Raw genomic sequence first — 21,041 nt, 5'->3', positions numbered from 1 at the left:
TATTTGCTCATCTCTCTGTGATACCGGTTTTTTTTTTTTACTCTTTAATTGCACAAAAATGCTGCATTTTAGGGGCAAAACAATCTTCTGCATTTTCATCTGTCTGAAGATGCTGTTCAATTTGTCATTAGGGCTGTAAAAAAGTGGTGCTGAGGGTTAGGGCCCCTTAAAGAAGCACTTGACTTTCTTAATTAAATCTGCGTATGGTGCGAGTGTGTTAATATACTCACCTACAGCTGCTTTCTCAGATATCCAGTGCCTTCCCAATCCGCTTCTTAGGCTTCTTTCACACTTCCGTCTTCCAAATCTGCACAGGATCCGTCAAGACGTTGAAATGACGGATCCTGTGCAGATTGTGGAAAACGTGTGCACTGGGCCCGTCTTTCTGACGGACCCGTCGAGCGTATGTGCACCTGTTGTGTATGCGTCTTCGCAGCGGTTTTCCGCTGCGAAAACGCATACATAACACAAACCAGGTTAAAAAAAAATAAAAAAAAAATTGCAGTATTCTCACCTACTGGCGTTCCCACGCAGCGTCAATGATGTTCCCGGCAGCAAGCGTTACTTCCTACCGGAACGCCGGTAGGTGAGAATATTGCGATTTTTTATTATTTTTAACATTATATCTTGTTACTATTGATGCTGCATAGGCAGTATCAATAGTAAAAAGAGAAAGAGAGCGAGAGAGAATTTCCCTGACGGGAAATTCTTCCACGCATGCTCTCATTTAAAAGACGGGACCCATCGCTGGATTCCTGCTTTTCACAGTCAGCGACGCATCCTGCACCCACAGGCTTCCATTGTAGCCAGTGACGGGCAGCGCAGGATGTGGCGCTGACCGATTTTCCGACGTGCAGAAAAAACGTTCCTCTGAATTTTTTTCTCTGCCCGATGGACCGTTTTTATATGCAGGATCCAGTGAACGACGGATGAAACGGATGGCCATCCGTCACAATCCATCGCTAATACAAGTCTATGGGAAAATGCAGGATTCTGCATTCTCAAAAAACGACGGATTGTGATGGAAGCTGAAAGACGGAAGTGTGAAAGAGGCCTTAGTGATATAACCACAAGTCAGACTAAGGCTTCTTTCACACTTCAGTTGTTTGGCGTCAGTCAGCTCCGACATCGTGACGGATCGACGGATCCATCACAATTGTTGAGAAAACGGTTCTAACGGATCCGTTTTTTTGATGGATCCGTTACTTGGGGGTTGTCTGGGGAAAGTATTTACTTTTTGGAGCATGCGCAATTGAAAAAGCGGATTGGGGCGACGGATTCATCGCCCATAGGCGGCCATTCTATTGAATGGCGGACGCGACGGATCCGTCGCGAACTGCCATTTCGGCGCAGACAAAAAACTTTATAATGTCCGTCTGTCTAGATGACGTCCGCCAAATTTTGACGTATCCGTCACATGGCGGATGGAACGGACGACCATCCGTCACAATCCGTCGCTAATACAAGTCTATGGGAAAATAGTGGATCCGCCAAAAAAAAAATGGCGGATCCGCTATTTGATGAAAACTGAGGATTCAAACTGACGCCAAACAACTGAAGTGTGAAAGAGGCCTAACCGGCTCAATATATACATGAGCAGGAAGTCTCTTTTACAATGTCAGTCTATGTAGTAGGCTTCTGACGCTCTACAGGCTTACTTTAGAAAAGCCACTTCTGGGTTCATGCAGAGTGCAGTGTGATCCGGCCATGCTGCAGAGCGCAATGTGATCCGGCCATGCTGCAAAACGCAGTGTGATACGGCCATGCTGCAGAGCGCAGTGTGATCCGGCCATGCTGCAGAGCAGTGACGTCACAGAGCAGAGAAGAATGGCGCTGCATCCCGGAGACAACCGGCTATATTGATACAGTCACATTACATACCATACACAAATTTAATGAAAAAAAAATATTGGGGAGTCCTTCTTAAGGATTGTAAAAAGAATTAATGGCAATCAATCGCATTATTGGTAACATTATTCAACTTTATGGCAAATCACATTAAATGTTAAGAATGGGACATACCTGCTTTAGTCGACATCCCAACCATATTCTTCTTCTTTTTCCAAAAACTGATATCATTTTTAAATGCAAGAAAATCAAATAAAAGCTGCAATATAGAAAACAAAGATTGAAGATTTAATTAAGTAAACTAATATAGGCTTTTGTTAACCCCTTCACGCCTTGGCCAAATTCCGTTTCTTTGTTTCCCCCCTTCTTCTAAGAATCATAACTTTTTATTTTTCCGTCCACATAGTGGAATGAGGGCTTGTTTTTTCTGGCACGGGAAAGTAGGAAGAAAATTCAAAGAAATGGCAAAAAAACGTGCAATTACACAATTATTATTTATTTATTTACCATGTTCACAATGCAGTGAAACTGTCCTGGCAATATTTATCTTCGGGTCAGAATAATTATTCAGATACCAAGCATGTATATATATTTTTTTAAGTGGTGAAAAGTTTTTTGGGGAAATTTTTATTAAAAAATAAATCATAATAATGCTTTGTTCACTCATTTCCAGGACCCACAACGTTGTTTGATTTTGTGATATTGGGCCCAGTGAGGGCTTATTTTTTCACCTGAGCTGATGTTTTAACGGATTCAATTTTGGGCAGATACGAAGTTTTGTTCACCCCTTATTGCAATGTTGTGGCATCCTAAAAAATTATTCTGGCATTGGATTAATTTTATATTATTATTATTTATATAGCATCATTGATTCCATGGTGCTGTACATGAGAAGGGGTTACATCAAAATACAAATATGGCTATGTTCACACGCTGCGGGTTTTGCTGTGGACCCGCAGCTGTTTTGCAGCTGCGGGTCCGCATCCTTTTGCCATGTAGGTTACAGTACAATGTAACCTAATGGAAAACAAAACCCGCTGTGCCGACGATCCTTTTTTTCTGTGGAAAATCCGCGTGGATTTTCTGCAGAAAAAAAGAAGGAGCATGTCACTTCTTGGTGCAGGATCGCAGCGATTCTGCACCCATAGAAATGCATTGAACTGCTAACTTCCCGCATGGGGCTGTGCCCACGTTGCGGGAAGTTAAGCGGATAATGTGCGGGTGGTACCCGGGGTGGAGGAGAGGAGACTCTCCTCCAGGCCCTGGGAACCATATTTGGGTGTAAAAAAAAAAGAATTAAAATAAAAAATCATGCTATACTCACCTCTCTGCGCTGCACACGGCCGTCCGGTTGCTGTGCCGAACAGGACCTGTGGTGACGTCGCGGTCACATGACCGTGATGACGCCGCGGTCACATGACCGTGACGTCACGAAGGTCCTTGTCGGCACAGCCGCTTGTAGCGCCGGGGAGATCGCGACGTCAGAGGGTGAGTATAGCCAATTTTTATTATTTTTTACATTACTATTGATGCTGCATATTGCTGCATATGCAGCATCAATAGTACAGCAGTAATCCCGCAGCGGAAACCGCGGAACAAACCGCGATAAATCTGCAGGGATAACTGCAGCGGTTTTGCCCTGCAGATTTTCAATTCCGCTGCGGGATTAACCCGCAGAGGAACCCGCAGCGTGTGAACGTGGCCTATCACTTACAGTAAACAAAACTAACAATGACAGACTGGTACAGAGGGAAGAGGACCCTGCCCTTGCAGGCTTACATTCTACAGGATTAAGAAGACAGCAGATCGAGGGTTGCAGTAGCTGCAATGGTGTTGAGGTGGCCGTGTGGTCTTTACAGGCTGTAAGCTTCTTTGAAGAGGTAGGTTTTCAGGTTTCTTTTGAAGGATCCAAAAGTAGTGGATAACCGGACGTGCTGGGGCACTGAATTCCAGAGGATGGGTGATATTCGGGAGAAGTTGGGAGAGGAGCGAAGAAGCGTGGAGGTGAGGAGGAGGTCTTGGGAGGACCGGAGATTATGTGAGGGAAGATATTGAGAGATTAGTGTGGAAATATACGGAGGAGAAAGGTTATGGATGGTTTTGTAGGTCAGTGTTAGTAATTTAAACTGGATACGCTGGGAAATTGGGAGCCAGTGAAGGGATTTACAAAGAGGGGAAGCAGGAGTGTAGCGAGAAGAGAGATTAATTAGTTGGGCAGCAGAGTTAAGGATGGACTGGAGGGGTGCGAGAGTATTAGAAGGTAGGCCACAGAGGAGAATGTTGCAGTAGTCAAGGCGGGAGATGATTAGGGCATGCACGAGCATTTTGGTAGAGTTTGGGCTGAGGAAAGGTCGGATTCTGGAAATATTTTTGAGCTGGAGGTGACAGGAGGTGGCGAGAGCTTGGATGTGCGGTTTGAAGGACAGGGCAGAGTCAAGGGTGACTCCGAGGCAGCGGATTTTGGGGACAGGGGAAAGTGTGATTTAATTTATTTTGATAGATAGATCAGGAAGGGAAGATGTGCGTGATGGAGGAAAGATTAGGAGTTCAGATTTGTCCACATTGAGCTTGAGGAAGCGAGAGGAGAATAAGGAGGATATGGCTGATAGACACTCTGGGATTCTGGAGAGCAGAGAGGTGACATCTGGGCCCGAGAGGTAGATCTGAGTGTCATCGTCATATAGGTACTGGAAGCCATAGGACCTTATGAGTTGTCCCAGGCCGAGTGTACAGATTGAGAAGAGTAAGGTTCCTAGGACAGAGCCTTGGGGGACTCCAACAGAGAGGGGGCGAGATGAAGAGGTAGTATGGGAGTAGGAAACACGAAATGTGTGGTTGGCAAGGTATGAGGAGATCCAAGATAGGGCAAGGTCTTTGATCCCAAAGGAAGAGAGGATCTGTAGTAGGAGGCAGTGGTCAACTGTGTCGAAGGCAGAGGACAGGTCTAGGAGGAGTATAGAGAATTGTCTGTTAGCTTTGGCTGTAAGTAAGTCGTTAGTAATTTTGATCAGGGCAATCTCAGTGGAATGGTGGGGACAGAAGCCAGATTGTAGGTTGTCGAAGAGAGAGTTAGATGCAAAGTGAGAGGAAAGTTCAGCATGGACATGCTGCTCAAGGAGTTTGGAAGCAAATGGGAGCAAAGATATGGGGCGATAGCTGGACATAGCGCTTGGGTCAAGGTATGGCTTTTTGAGGATAGGTGTGATTGTGGCATGTTTGAAGGCAGAGGGGAAGGTACCAGAAGTTAGTGAAAGGTTGAAGAGATGGGTTAGGGATGGGATTAGTGTGGTGGGGAGGTTGGGGAGGAGGTGGGATGGGATGGGGTCAAGTGCACAAGTGGTGAGGTGCGATTTGGAGATAAGATGAGCAAGCTCCCCTTCAGAGATTTTGGAGAGTTAAGTTATGGGGTTTGGGCATTGGTCTCTCATACAAAGGGGGTGTGGTGGTTGGACAACAAAGACTTGCCTTGTTTGGTCTATCTTATTTTTGAAGTGCGTGGCAAAGTCCTCGGGAACTCGGAGGGGGCAGTTAAAAGTGTTGAACAACTGTTTGGGGTTGTGGGATAAGGAAGATAGGAGGGTTGTGAAGTAGGCCTGTTTAGCAGAGATGAGAGCTGATTTGAATGCCAGTGTTGCTTGTTTGAGTGCAGTGAAATCAACTTGTGAATGCGTTTTCTTCCAACGCCGTTCTGCAATTCTGGATACTTGCCGAAGCTTTTTAGTGATGTTATTGTGCCAGGGTTGTCTATTGGTTTGTCGCACTCTGCTATGCATGACAGGGGCAACCGTGTCAATAGCTGATGCAAGAGTGGCATTGTAGAAAGCAGTGGCAGTGTCTGTCGTGGAGTGAGGATATAGAGGACAGTGGTAGGATAGAGTCAGAGAGTGTGTGGGTGTCTAGGTGTGCGAGGTTCCTGCGTGGGTGCGAATGGTACTGGACATGGGTGACAGGTGAGGAGGACAGGGATGAGAAAGCGAGTAGATGGTGGTCAGATAGAGGGAGAGGGGAGGTTGTGAAGGTAGATAAGGAGCATAAACGGGTGAAGACCAGGTCTAATGTGTGTCCGTCTGTGTGGGTGGCTGAGGAGGACCACTGAGTAAGTCCAAAGGATGAAGTCAGGGACAGGAGTTTGGAGGCTGCTGACTGGTGGGTGTCAATGGGGATGTTGAAGTCACCCATGATGATGGTGGGATGTCAGCAGACAGAAAGTGAAGGAGCCAGGTGGAGAATTGGTCAATAAAGGCAGTGGTCTATATTTTGATAGATCGACTTTCACAAACCCAGCGATACCAAATATGTGTATTTTTTAACTGTATTTATTTTTGATGGGGGGGGAGGTGATTTAAGAGGTTTTTTTTTTTTTTTTTTTACATTCTTAACTTTTTTTTATTTTTAACTGTATTTAATAGTCCCCTCCCCTTAGGAGATTTGAAGCTGCAATCATCTGATCTCTTGTTCAATGACATAGCAGTGCATCAACACTACTATGTATAGTAAAAATCTCGATCTCCTACGAATACCAGCTAAACGCTGACTTTCACAGGAGAATCGTAATGTCTAACACGGTGGTCTTCAGCAGACCCCATCTGTCATTGCAGCCCATCCGCACCCCCCCTATCACGTCACGGCATTTAGCAGGTTATCCAACCATGGCTGTTAGAGGCAGATGATGGCTGAATAATCCAGCCGTCATCAGCCAGGAAAGATGCAGTTAGGGACACAAGATATTACAGAAACGTGCGTCCTATATCGTGAAGGCGTTAAAGGGAATCTGTCACCAGGTTTCTGCTGCCTCATCTAAAAGCAGCATAATGTAGGAACAGAGACCTTGATCCCAACAATGTATGACTTAGTTTACTGGGAGTAGCAGTTGTGACACAGAGTTCTTAGGCTTCTTTCACAAGTCAGTGTCTCCAGTATGTGTGGTGACAGTTTTGCAATGTGCCGGAGACACTTACACACTTAATGCGTCTGTGCATCTTAGTGTGTTTCCACAGACCGTGTGTCCGTGGGCAAAATACATTAACGTGTCCATGTTTAAACAGCAGCACGGGCTGCAAAATGTCCCGCACATGTGCATACTGATTGCACACAGATACAAGCTCTGTGTAATCAGTGAGACACGTACCGTCACCTGGGAAGCAGTGGTACAGTTAGCGCCGCTGCCTGGCGCCGGGTGCTGAAGACTGCTCTCATCATTCAACCCTGTTTGTACTGTGATCAGCGCAAGCAGGGGAGAATGATAAGAATTGTATTCAACTGATAACAGGGAGAGCAAGCGGCGGCCAATGGGACTACTACTTCTATCAGCCTACACCTACTGTCGCTAATAACAGTGAGAGCAGGTGGTGGCTGATGGAAGTATTAATCAGCTGCTTGCGTTATAAATTAATACATAAATAAAAAATCCGTCATGGGTTCCCCTGTATTTCTGACAACCAGCTTTGCTAAAGCAGACAACTGAGGGCTTCAAACTGCAGCTGTCTGTTTTCCCTGGCTGGTTATCAAAAATACAGGGGAACCCACGCCCATAGCTCCCAACCGTCCCTCATTGTGCGGGACTGTCCCGGATTTGATGCTTTGCCCCGCTGTCCAGCGCAGGACGCTGTGATCCCGGAGACAGCAGGAGAAACTGCCGTCACACCCTTTTGTTAGGCCACGCCCCTTCCCCTTCCGTATGTTCCTGAGTCTCCCAGCGTCACTGTTCAGAGAGGGAGAGAGAGGGGACACTTCTAGTTTGAGGTACGTAACAGCCGAACACAGCCTGTGTGCCGGCGGCAATGTAAGCAGCAGACCAGTGGACTGGAGCTAATAATGCCTGGCTAGTAATCGTGCGTGGAATGAGTGGGGCTGAGCAGGGAGGGATAGACACACTCACAGCCTCCCTCCCTCTGTTTGCCTCGGCTGCCCAGTGCTCACTGCTGTGTTATTGCAGAGCGACAGATGCAGATCAGTGAGTGAGTAGTCGATGTCACAGATCGATGACTCACTGACACTCCAGTCAGTGCATTTCAGAGGAGGAGTAGCTGCAGCTCCCTGGGAGAGGGTGACGACGCTATTGTGGCTGCTTTTTTTCCCCACACATAAAAGGGCTAAGCCAAAGCCCCTGTGACAGTCTGACACTGTATCATCATGTGCTATAATGAGACAGCAAATCATGGCACAATTAAGGTGTGTGTATGACTGAGGTGTATGGAGCGGAGCCGTGTGTGTGCGAGGTGTATGAAGCGGAGCCGTGTGTGTGCGAGGTGTATGGAGAGGAGCCTTGTGTGTGCGGGGTGTATGGAGCGGAGCCGTGTGTGTGCGAGGTGTATGGAGCGGAGCCGTGTGTGTGCGAGGTGTATGGAGCGGAGCCGTGTGTATGAGGTGTATGGAGCGGAGCTAAATTTGTACGAGGTGTACGGAGCAGAGCCGTGTGTATGAGGTGTATGGAGCGGAGCCGTGTGTGCAAAGTGTAAGGAGCGCAGCAGCGTGTGTAGGAGTAGCTATGTGTGGCCATTATATGGTACGAAGTATCATGTGCGGCCAATATACAGTATAGAGCATCATGTGCGGCCAATATACAGTATGGAGCATCATGTGCGGTCATTACAGTATGGAGCATCATATGGGGTCATTATACAGTATGAAGCATCATGTGCGGCCAATATACAGTATGGAGCATCATGTGCGGTCATTATACAGTATGGAGCATCATGTGCGGTCATTATACAGTATTGAGCATCATGTGGGGTCATTAAACAGTATGGAGCATCATGTGCGGCCAATATACAGTATAGAGCATCATGTGCGGCCAATATACAGTATGGAGCATCATGTGCGGTCATTACAGTATGGAGCACCATATGGGGTCATTATACAGTATGAAGCATCATGTGCGGCCAATATACAGTATGGAGCATCATGTGCGGTCATTATACAGTATGGAGCATCATGTGCCGTCATTATACAGTATTGAGCATCATGTGCGGTCATTATACAGTATTGAGCATCATGTGGGGCCATTATACAGTATGGAGCATCATGTGGGGCCATTATACAGTATGGAGCATCATGTGGGGCCATTATACAGTATGGAGCATCATGTGGGGCCATTATACAGTATGGAGCATCATGTGGGGCCATTATACAGTATGGAGCATCATGTGCGGTCATTATACAGTATGGAGCATCATGTACGGCCAATATACAGTATGGAGCATCATATGGGGTCATTATACAGTATGGAGCATCATGTGCGGTCATTATACAGTATGGAGCATCATGGGGGTCATTATACAGTATGGAGCATCATGTGAGGCCAATATACAGTATGGAGCATCATGTGCGGTCATTATACAGTATGGAGCATCATGTGCGGTCATTATACAGTATGGAGCATCATGTGCGGTCATTATACAGTATGGAGCATCATGTGCGGTCATTATACAGTATAGAGCATCATGTGCGGCCAATATACAGTAGGGAGCATCATGTGAGGCCAATATACAGTAGGGAGCATCATGTGCGGTCATTATACAGTAGGGAGCATCATGTGCGGTCATTATACAGTATGGAGCATCATGTGCGGTCATTATACAGTATGGAGCATCATGTGGGGTCATTATACAGTATGGAGCATCATGTGCGGTCATTATACAGTATGGAACATCATGTAAGGTCATTATACAGTATGGAGCATCATGTGCAGCCAATATACAGTATAGCGCATCATGTGCGGTCATTATACAGTATGGAGCATCATGTGCGGTCATTATACAGTATGGAGCATCATGTGCGGCCATTATACAGTATGGAGCATCATGTGTGGTCATCATACAGTATAGAGCATCATGTGTGGCCATTATACAGTATGGAGCACTCTGTGGCCATATTTTTTTGTTTATAATTATTGTATATGAAACAGTGTGATCAGCAATGCTAAATGGGTGTGGTTGGGACGTGGATATAGGTGTGACTAATTATGAATGGGTGTGGTCAGAGGCGTGGCCTAAAATTTGACGCGGCGCACATTGCGCGCCACAAACTTTTTCCCTATTTCCCATCTTTAAAAGTTGGGAGGTATGCCCACGCCAGTTTATTTATAGCGCAGACGGCAGCTGATTAATGCTCTTATCAGCCACCGCCTGCTCTCGCAGTTATCAGTTGAATATAACTCGCATTATTCTCCCCTGCTAGTGCTGATCAGAGCACAAGCAGGGGAGAATGATGTGAGCCATCTTCAGCACCCCGCGCCGGGCAGCAGCGCTAATTGTACCACTGCTTCCGAGGTGACGTATGTGTCTCACGGATTACACACAGTTTGTATCTGTGTGCAATCAGTACATTTTGCGGCCCGTGCTACTGTTTAAACATGGACATGTTAATGTATTTTGCCCACGGACACACGGTCTGTGGAAACACACTAAGGTGCACAGACCCATTAAGCGTGTAAGTGTCTCCGGTCCATGGGAAAACTGTCACCGCTCGTCTAAAGTACCGCTGCTTCCCAGGCGCTGGTATGTGTGGGACTGATGCAGCAGACGGCTGTCACACGTGGGGCTTTATTGTATGGTTCTTGAAGAACCTCGTGCACCAGACAATACTTTACAGATTCTGTAGGGGATTGGTTGTTTTGTGCATATTGCGGTTCCTACCTTGGCGGGTGGGAGCCTACTATGGTGTACCACGTCAATTGGCACATTCGTCTCTCATATAGAGATTGATTGAGCTAAATGGACGTTGTACAACCAGTCTCTGAAAGATAAACCTGTCATTCTAGCCCTGCTGGTGTTCATCTTTGGAACAAACTCAGCTTTGCCACATAGTTGGCTGCATTTTCCTCCACGTTTTGCCCTTCATTCCAGTACTGTTTATTCTTCCTGCTACAATATACGCAAATGCGGGACAACTGTTTTGTTAGCAAGACCAAGTTTTATAATCAGCCAATGTGTTTTTAGGAGCATGCCTCCCTCTACCACTAATAATTCCTGGAAGGATATTTTTGTTTGGTCAATGTCTCTGTAAGCTTTGTATGGGTCCTGGAATTCCTTCAATTTTACCCTAAAGACCAAATGGTGTGCCGTCTATTATTATAGGCAAAGCCGTGTGTCTAGTACACACATTGGTACCATACTGGATATATTTCTGAACACTGAAAAACTAATGCAGTAAAAGTGGAGGTGAGTTCAAAAAAGAACCATAAAAGAGACTGTGAAAAAAATGCAAATTGTATTTTTTTTCTCTGTGACACATATACAGTACTAGATGGTGGCCCGATTCTAACGCATAGGGTATTCTAGAATATGCATGTCCACGTAGTATATTGCTGCCAATGACAATGATTTTTTATGCTTATTCGGCAGGTAATCAGGAACGAGGGTTTCTATGGTCGCTAGTTCACTATCTACTGGTGTAAATGCACCATAAGTTTGTTACACAATATTAGTAACTCAGCCCCATCAAGTCTCGTCAGCCACGAACAGCTAGTTGTGCGTTTCGGATAAATGATAACACATGTACACACACAAAGATCAACTTACATGAAAGGCAGCTACAAAAAAGGTAAGAGCTAGAAAATAAAGATTGGTGTCCACGAAAATCCCCTTTACTTCATCGGTGTCTTTTTCAGAAAAGCCTGCCAAAAAGAATAACAATGTCACATTATTTATATATCACATACACAAATGTACAAATCAGGCCATGTGCAGAACTTGCACTAGTCAACACGGCTAGATTACTGTAAAGAGTAACCATCACTACGGTAATTATTTTATAAATCAATAATAAGCAATAAAACAAGAACTTTTGTAATTTTAATTCATAGGTACTGAATACAGACTTTCCCATTACTGAGATAGGAGATGGCAGATGGTGCTCATAAAGTTCTATAGAGAACAGTAACTGTTTTTAGGAGAACTTACACTTGCAGGTCAATGTCAGGGTCTGCCTCTATCTGATCCTCTCTTTATAGAACTTTCCTGCTTTTAAGCAATATTTCTTCTTCCAGGAGCAATAACGTTTTTATTTTTTGTCAATATAGCCACATGAGGCTTGTATTCTGTGGGACAAGTTGCGTTTTTGGATGACACCATCCACTTTGCCATGTGAAAAGGGAAAAAATTCCAAGGGCAACACAATTGTGACAAAAACACCCTGCAATTGTTTCTTGGAGTTTTTTTTTTTTTTAAATTGTTTTAGGCATTTATTATAAGAAACAAATACAAAAGATTCTCCAGGTCAGCAGGACTGCAGCAATGCTAAACATGCAGAGAGTTTTACATAATTAAAGCGATGAAAAAAAAAATTCAGGAATACGTAAAAATAAAAATATTGCCCGTGTTGCCATTTTCGGAGACCCATAATGTTTTGATTTTTTCGCTGGATAGAGCTGTGAGAGGGGTGTGTTTTTAGCGTGAAGCGTTGATATTTTTATTAATATCATTTTGTGGAAGATACATTTTGATTGCTTCTTATTGCATTTTTGAGGGGTTGCTGTGGCTGAAAAAGAGGGATTTTTGGTACTCACCGTAAAATCTCTTTCTTGGAGCCTTCATTAGGGGACACAGGTAACCATGGGTGTATGCTGCTGTCGCTAGGAGGCTGACACTATGCAAAAAAGGAAAATAGCTCCTCCTCTACAGTATACACCCACCGACAGGCAGGAAGTACCTCAGTTAGTGTTAAAGCAGTAGGAGAAGCAACCAAAACTCAACATATGTACCAATCCAACAACGGAGACACATAGACCAAATAATGGTACAACATATGTACCAAACCAACATGAAGACACATAGATCAAATAATGGTACAACATACCAAATAATGGTACCACATATGGGCAAATGCAACAACGGAGGTACATTAATGGTACAAACAGTTAGGGAGGGTGCTGTGTCCCCCAATGAAGGCTCCAAGAAAGAGATTTTACGGCGAGTACCAAAAATCCCTCTTTCTTTATCGCTTCATTGGGGGACACAGGTAACCATGGGACGTCCCAAAGCAGTCCCTAGGGTGGGAAACCGGAAGATTCAAGGAATAAATGGGCTCAGGTCGGTCGGTGCAAAACCGCCACCTGCAGCACCTTCCTTCCGAGACCTGCATCAGACGAGGCATGGTATGAACTCTGTAAAGACTAACAAAAGAGGACAAAGATGACCAGGTTGCGGCCTTACAGTCTGGAAAGCCAAATCCTGGTAACGAACAGCCTAGGAGGCCCCCACCGCAGGGCGGAGTGAGCCTTCACCCCTGGAGGAGCCTGCACCGTCGGAAGAGGCTGTTTGTCCTGAACGCGGAATGCCTAACGGCAATGGAGAAACTAGAAGCCCTTTAAGGCAACCTTCAGAGGTGATGAGCAGGGAATTAGATTGACGAAAGGGAGCAGTCCTTGAAAGGTAGACTCGGAGAGCTGTGTCGGAATCCAGCTTGTAGAGGGGTTTCTCCAGGGGATGGACTGGAGAGACACAGAAGGAAGGTCAATGACTTTGTTAATGAGAAAGGAAAAGACCACCTCGGGAAGAAAGGAAGGGCCAGGCCCGAGAACCACCTTGTCCTGACAGGACAATGCCGCTAACTTGGAAACTCTCCTGATGGACCTAATTGAACAAAGAGAAATGTCATGTGTTGAATGGGCTAAAACAGGGGCGCTCTGCGGCGCGCCTAAGACAAGATTAAAATCCCATGGATTTATCGGAGGATAAGGAGGAGACAGGTGGGCGACTCCTTGAAGAAAACGAAGAATGAAAGGAAAACGGACATAGGGACCAGACCCTTGTCCATACTCCACCAAAAGAAGGCCTTACAGTATTTGTAGTAGATACGCAAGGATGCTGGTTTTCCAGTCCCAATCATGGTCTGAATAACCAGACGGGGAAAAACCAGCCTCCCCCAGGACTATGGCCTCAACGGCCATGCTGTTAAAGACAGAGACTATGAACTCTGGTGGAAGAGAGAACCTTGAGAGGGAGGATCTGGACGGCCTGGAAGCTTCCCAGGGGCGTATATGAACATATTCACCGGTCCTTTCTTGGCCAATCCGAAGATAACAGGAATATACGGATCCCTTCTTCCTTTATCCTTTTCACAACTCTCGGGCCGAGGGGAGAGACGGGAAAGGAGAGAGCAGATGGAATTGTGACCACGATATTGCTAGAGCATCGCAACAGGTGGCTAGCAGGTCCCGGGATCTGGCTACGAAACAAGGAACCTTGTGGTTTATCCAAGACGCCACGAGGACAACGCCCGGAGAGCCCCATTTCAGCGTATATGGATGAAGACAGCGGGGCTGAGCCATTAGCTGCCCCGAAGCGAGACCCAGATGGCTCAGAAAATTGATTGCCCAGTTTCCTACCCTCGTAATGTGCACGGCTGATATGGCGGAAACATTACGCTCTGCCTCTCGCAGAAACCTTGTTAACTCTGACTTCACTTGTTTGATGCGAGTACCGCCTTAACGGTTTATGTAAACCTCGGCCGTGGCATTGTCTCTTGGGCGTTCCAGTGGCCCTGCGCTGTGTGACGAAGAAAAAATGGCTCCACAAAAGATGAGACTGGTGTTGTTGGTGAAAACCTGCCACTAGAGAGGAAAGAGGAACTTCCTTTATAGGACTGATGCCAACGGAGTCACCAGATGAGGGACTGCCTCACTCAGAGGAAGAAGCACAGGATTTTCCGTGGAGACGACCAGAGAGCCCGCTGAAGGGGGCGGGCTTGGAACTGGGCAAAAGGAACGGTTTCCGAGGCGACAATCCATTCCCCCTAGAACTCCTATGCAGGACCATAGGAGAAGAGAAGCTGGTCGCTTCAGAGAATAGAAAACCCCTGGCAGAGGGATGAACAACCTTCTCCTTTGGAAGGAAGAGACGGGCTTGGGTCATGTCGACCCCATACCTAGAAACACCAAGTAGTGAGCGAAGGTGAGGGAGGACTTTTCTGTTTATAATCTAGCTGAGATGGACCCGGATATGTAGAGTAAACTGAAGACTCTGGTTGCAGTCTCAGTGGGACGGCTCATTGATCAGAAGATCGCTTAAGTAGGGAAATATGAAAAATCTCTTGGATAGAAGAATGACCCTGACCGCTGCCATGACGTAAATAGTCTGGGAGCAGAGGCTAGGATGAAGGGGAGGGCCGTGAACTGATAAGGACCCTCATGGATCGCACATCATAGGAGCCTCTGAAGCTAAACACAATAAGAATGTGAGGAAAATTCTCCCGAGTCCATGAACATGATCACCGAACTTAGTTACATCGTCCTGAAAAGACAGGACCGAACGTGACCGGTAAACCGCTCGAGGACTAAAAACGGAGGAGCGTTCAGCCTTTCTTCGAGACCAAGAAGGAATAGAATAGAACCTCGAGAACAGTACGTTCCTGTGGACGGGTACGATCACTTCTGTGAATGGCAGGTAAAGACTGCCTTAAGAACTGTTGGAGCCTGTGACGTATGTCTTGACGGGTGAAAAACCAAAAGGAAACTTCTTTCTGGGGAGAAGAACGGTCGATATTGTAGCCGGAAGTTGCTATCTCTCTCGAGGTTGAAGCAACCCTTTCCTATTAAAAGGACATTAGGTTTGGACCGGAAAAGCGAGGTGTTTTTCCCCGCCAGTGGCATCCGAAACTAGAGACTTGGGAGGCAAAACCAGTGAGTCCAGAGAATGCGATGAATGGCAACGATGCTGCCGGTAGTCGTGACGGAACAACCAGCCGCATCAAAAGGGGAGCGGACACGAGATATTTCCCATCCGGAGGAGCGGCCGCTAGAATATCTTGACGAAGTATTCTTGCCCCGACAGACATGGAATTTGACACCCAGGTGTAGGCAAATGTGGGACAGAGAGAGAGAGAGGCACCAGCCGCCTCTAAGAGTGACTTAAAGGATTCAATCTGTCTATCTGTAGAATTCTTAAGGGATGCACTGATCAGTAGAGACAAGGCTGTCTAGGAAGACAGGCGAGAAGGCGGCGGATCCACCTTAGGGATTCTGCCCATTTGTCAAGAAGGCCTGGTCTAAAGGGGTAGAGGATGTGCAGCTTCCTCCTACCTGGGAGGCGCTTTTCAGCGCGCTCCCAGTGTTTAGACATAGTCATGACAAGTTCCCTGATCAGGGAAAATTCCAGGAAAAACACTTTTACCCATTTGAAAGTAACGGAGTGCTCGTGAGCAGGGGCCTTGTCCTCCCGTAAGTTTAGAAATTTGTTATTTTGCCAAGATAAGGTTATTGAGCATATCTTGCATCTTTCAGGTTTGGTCCGTATCAGACTCAGACTGGGAACCCATATCCGACCCAAAAACCACCTCCGCGGAGGGGCATGGGATGAGGAATGCATCCAGGAGAAAGTAGAGGGACCAGCCGATTCTTTTGGTTTGTACGCCATCTGTCCCTGTGAAAGTCGCAGTCGGGTGCGTGCGAATCACCGTGAGAGGTGTTCGGAGCACTGGTGGCAGAAGACAAATGTGTAGGACGCTCCAGGACCTGGACCAGGGACTGTGAGAGTTTGGTCAGATCTGAGACCGACTGTGACCTGGCAATAGCCCACTCCGGAAGGAGAGGAGTGCTCTCATCCCGGGTGTTAGAGGGTTTCTTTGAATGCCACTGCTCTTGTACCGATGGCACAAGCATCACGGATTATAGGGACAGGAAAGGGCCTCCCAGAGATTTGGCATAAGTAATAGGCTAGGGCTACAGCTGGGAGAGCTAAGCCCTTGTGAAGAGAGAAAATAACCAGTCTGAGCTGGTCCTACCTGATAACAGAGACGGCTGTCAATGTTCAGGCTGCAGTGTCACCAGAACCAGTAGGGTGATGGACGCCTGTTATGCCCTTCGGAAAACGATGGTGGCTGCACGATTCTTCATACGGTTTCGAATCTTCACTCAACCTGCAGGCAGAGATACACTATGTCCCCCCCCCCCCACGGGGCGCGTGTATCGGGAGAGAGGGATAGAGAAAAAAAAAACCACTCTCTCATTAGGCCAGGTACACATAATTATGCGAAGCCTCCACACCGACAATGACAGGACTGGAAATTGGCATAAAAGAAGGTCCTAGTCCGATATGAAAATTGGCCACGTCTGACAGTGTCAGGAAGTGGGGGCCCCAAAGTTGGAGACTAAATTAGCAAAGGACATGGAATTATGTGTAGTCTCGGCACCCGCGGTGACAGGGCCGGTAAACGAAGGTCCTAGTCTGCGTCTGGTGGGAGTAAGGGCCCTTCTGTTGACTGTGCCACCAGAGGAGTGCACCGGGTAGGGAGAGGAGGTCCCTTGATAGGGAGAAAAGCGCGCGATAAATGCGCACACTTAATGCGGAGGGCGTTAATGAAGCACTAGCTGAGGACCAAGATGTAGGAGGAATGGAGGCCTCGTGGGGAAGGGGTTAAGCGCACAGCCAATGACAGGGAAGAGAGAGAAACCCCTGATAGGTCCAGCGGCAGAAGGGGGTGTGTGAGCTGCATTAAAATATCGCTGGGCGCCAAGAAAGCGCGGGCGATTAGGAGGGAAAGTGAAAGTAAAAAGGGGAGCCGCGGCGCTGAATGGAGGCAAGCGGATAGCGATTCGCTAGAGCCTGCGCGCGAGGACAACGCATGGAATAGACGGCAGGGCAGCTCAGACAGGTCCAGGGGAGGGAAGGGAGCCAGCGTGGAAATGGCGCGTAATACAAACACAATCCCCTTCCCCCCGGTATATCTTCATTACCTTGATCTGCAGCGCTGTATGGTGAGGGTCGTCCAGGGGCCCAAGGGAAGCCAGGGACGCTGGAAAGTAGAACCCTCTTTCAGGAGACGGCATCAACCCCCTTAGGGAAAAGGGGGGGAGGTCACCGCTGGTGACTACCGTCTCCCTCTCAGCCCTCTCCGAGGAGAGGGGTGAGGAGGAAATTCGGCAAGGACCAGCCACCAAACTCACCCTGAGGCACCAATGAAGGCGCAGGGGAGAAATGTCCTGCCAGCAGGCCTGAGTGTTGCGATGTGGGTGACACCACACTGCTCGCTCAGCCGCTAATAATGAGAAGGTAGAGTGAATTAACACCCTGATTCCCTAAAAGTTGAATCTGAAAAACAAAATAAATAATTAGTAAAACACAACAAACCTGCAAAAGCAAAAAATGATTAGCTGCGGATCTGGGAGATCCAGGTCCGCCTCCTACAGACACTAAGCACAAACTGAGGTACTTCCTGCCTGTCGGTGGGTGTATACTGTAGAGGAGGAGCTATTTTCCTTTTTTTGCATAGTGTCAGCCTCCTAGCGACAGCAGCATACACCCATGGTTACCTGTGTCCCCCAATGAAGCGATAAAGAAAAATGCAGTTCTGGCGGTTTCATTTTTTTTTGTTTCTCTGATAAAAAAAACAACGTGGTATCACTGTGTATTTTAAATGGGGCAAAACTGAGGTGAACTGAATTTTTATATTTTACAATATTTTTATTTTCACTGTATTCAGGGGACTTGAACCTGTGATTATCTGACTGTTTGTACTATACAGACTCTATAGAGCAACACTTCATTACTATTGTGTATAGCAAAAATCATGGTCTCCTTCAAAGCCCAGCTGGGGTTTAACAAAGCACTATCATGGCAGATGTGGGGGGCCTTCAGCAGACCCCTGGCCCTCATGGGAAACCAGCAACACACAGCGACAGTGTGGCGGTAAACGATAAGTACGGTAGCTATGTTTTTACTTGTGTTACTATTTACTTACTGAGGGGTTTCCATGCATGGCTTTCATTCTAGGTTACATTTCTTGATAACTCTGGCTTGGCTGGACAGACAGCTTCCCTCCCCTACAGCTACATGATCTTTTGGAAGCTGGTTACACTGCACTGACATTTTAGAATGTCAGTGCAGGGTTAACAGTGGACCCTCAGAACGTTTAAGTCTATGGGAAGCCAAGAAATAGTTAAAGGGATTGTCTGATGCTTAAATGTCCCGTATAAATATCCATTATTAAACCCTAACTACTTTTGCCATTTGCTTTATTTGAAAACGCCTCACAGTTTTCCCTATGCGGCCAATCCCCACAACTGTTTTCCTGCATTACTTCCTGTGACGTTTCAGCTCAGCAATTAGAAGTCATCAGAAGGATGACCCTGTAGCCACTTTCCCGTGCACATCACTCAGTGGAAGCCCTGCGGTCAGTACCACATCTTCTTTCACCTCTGCCCCCTGTTGATGTCCCAAACGAAGTAAAAGAAGCAGGGAAAAGAGACATCAGCACCGGCCTACAGTTTCTTCCCCAGTTTCACCCTGAAACGGATCATCATTATTGGGTAACGCTGTGGTTGCCCCTCTGCTATCATTGCCGCCCTCTGATGATCTGTTTCAGGGTGGTGACAGATGTAGGGATTATGCTGGGAGAATAGTAAGGCTTTTCAAATAAAGCAAATTACACAAACGATTAGGGTTTATAAATATATATTTATACAAAACATGTTATATATCGGACAACCGCTTTAAATTTTCGGCAAACCTTCATAGGCAGAAAAAGACGCTTAAGGGGTAACATTTGGGTATATAGTGGTATATGAGAGCAGAGTGGGCTTGTGACATACCAAACTGCTGTAAAGAGTACACAGCATCTTGCATATGGATCCAGACGCGGAGTTTTCCCAGTGATATTTTGTCATATGAAACAGTAAGAGGCAGCTCGGTTGTGGAGCGGTTTATCATCTAAAAGGAGAAGATCTTACATCAGTAATGAGCCACAAAAATCACATAACAGGCAGGAAGTGGCCAAACATCCTTCAAGAAGCATTATGTTAGCGGACAATTGCATCCAACTTTAGATAAACAGCGCTGTTGTAATGGCTGCCCACTCATTCTTATCCTCCATGGCGCCGTAAGAAAAAAAACATCCCAATTCTGATTTCAATGTTCCTGAGGATATATCAAAAGGGTGGTTCACTTTTTGAGACCATTTATTTTTTTTACTTAAATACACGTATTTTGGGCTAAAAATCATTAACACAGTTGAGTTCTATTTTTAATAACTTTGCACCGTTTGCCTTCTGTAGCCGCTATGTTACACGGTCTATTGCTGGCTTCAGAATGAGGACCTAGCAGGCAGCCCACTATGAGGTCTGACGGGGAGCTTCTAACTCTTTCATCCCTCTGTTTCTGAGCTGCTCTCCTCTCATTTATTACCACATTAAACACTGGATGGGCAGGGAAAGAAAGCCTGTATAAGCAAAATGGTGAAACATTTTTAGTAAAACACAGTTGCAAAAGTGATTTTTAGCCCCAAATACATGCATTTAAATAGCAAAATAATGTCCCCAAAAGGTGGACACAGCCCCTTTAAGCACTGTGCCATAGTGCGCTGTATACAATACACAGACCTCCTGGTTCCCTGCCTGACTCTAGTGTTTAGCTATTTATATAATGCGAGTGGTTTGTGAGTACATAGGAATAAACATCCATGTGTGAGGTCTGCTGCACTATGGCACTGTGCTTAATATATGCCTAAGAACATCAAGATCAGAACCAGGATGGATTTTATGTTAACTCACCCCGCAGGACTACAAGATCCAGCAAGCAATCACTGCAACATAGCTGATTTGCTTTGGAAAGCCTTTTATCCTCACTTTTATATAAAGGTGGTGAGCGGCAATCGCTAGTCACATTGTGACCATTATCTGTGTAGTGTGAGCCACAGGAGTACAAACTTGGCTAGTGACCCTTCCATCATTTTTCCGGTTGGTGATCCATTGCAATAGTCAATTTTTGTTGTCACCCACATAACACTGATATCATTACACTAGTGAAAGGTGCTGTGTGTCCTCACACATCTCAAATACGGCACTGCTCATTTTAGAAGCACTAATAGTATAGTGACTTATCAGAAATATATACATATATATATTTATATAATTATTAGATGAACTCTGCATACTGAATTCTTTTACAAGCTGAATGTCATGGTGAGGCTGCAAGAGTGTTTTCCTTCTGATGACTCTTCCATGAAGGCAATATTTGTGAAGATGTCTCTGTAAAACAATGGACCACAACTCCACAGTCTAACTAAATCTTTCTGAAGGTCTTTTGCAGTTAAGCGGGGGTTCCGATTTGCCCCTCTAGTAATCCTGTGAGCAGCTCTCAGTGAAATTTTGCTTGGTCTTCCAGACCTTATCTTTAGCTCCACTGTTCCTGCCATCTGCCATTTCTTAATTACATTTCGAATTGAGGAAAGGTTAACTTGAAAACGCTTTGCTATCTTCT

The 21,041-nt window shown here is 46.1% G+C and overlaps 1 protein-coding gene across 2 annotated transcripts in view; it reads right to left on the bottom strand.

The window, feature by feature from the left end:
* The window catches only part of CLPTM1L (CLPTM1 like), a 127,641-nt gene that overhangs the window by 76,632 nt on the left and 29,968 nt on the right, over window positions 1-21,041 (bottom strand). For both annotated transcript variants that reach the window (XM_077269382.1, XM_077269383.1), the window contains exons 7-9: window positions 19,376-19,493; window positions 11,370-11,464; window positions 2,023-2,107 (exon numbers count right to left, since the gene is read on the bottom strand). In XM_077269382.1, the coding sequence (XP_077125497.1) occupies window positions 2,023-2,107; window positions 11,370-11,464; window positions 19,376-19,493 (298 nt within the window). The remainder of the gene's footprint in view (window positions 1-2,022; window positions 2,108-11,369; window positions 11,465-19,375; window positions 19,494-21,041) is intronic.

The sequence above is a fragment of the Ranitomeya variabilis genome, chromosome 6, assembly GCF_051348905.1.
Source record: "Ranitomeya variabilis isolate aRanVar5 chromosome 6, aRanVar5.hap1, whole genome shotgun sequence".
In the NCBI taxonomy this organism is placed as follows: Eukaryota; Metazoa; Chordata; class Amphibia; order Anura; family Dendrobatidae; genus Ranitomeya; species Ranitomeya variabilis.
This window is presented reverse-complemented; position numbering and strand designations above follow the sequence as displayed.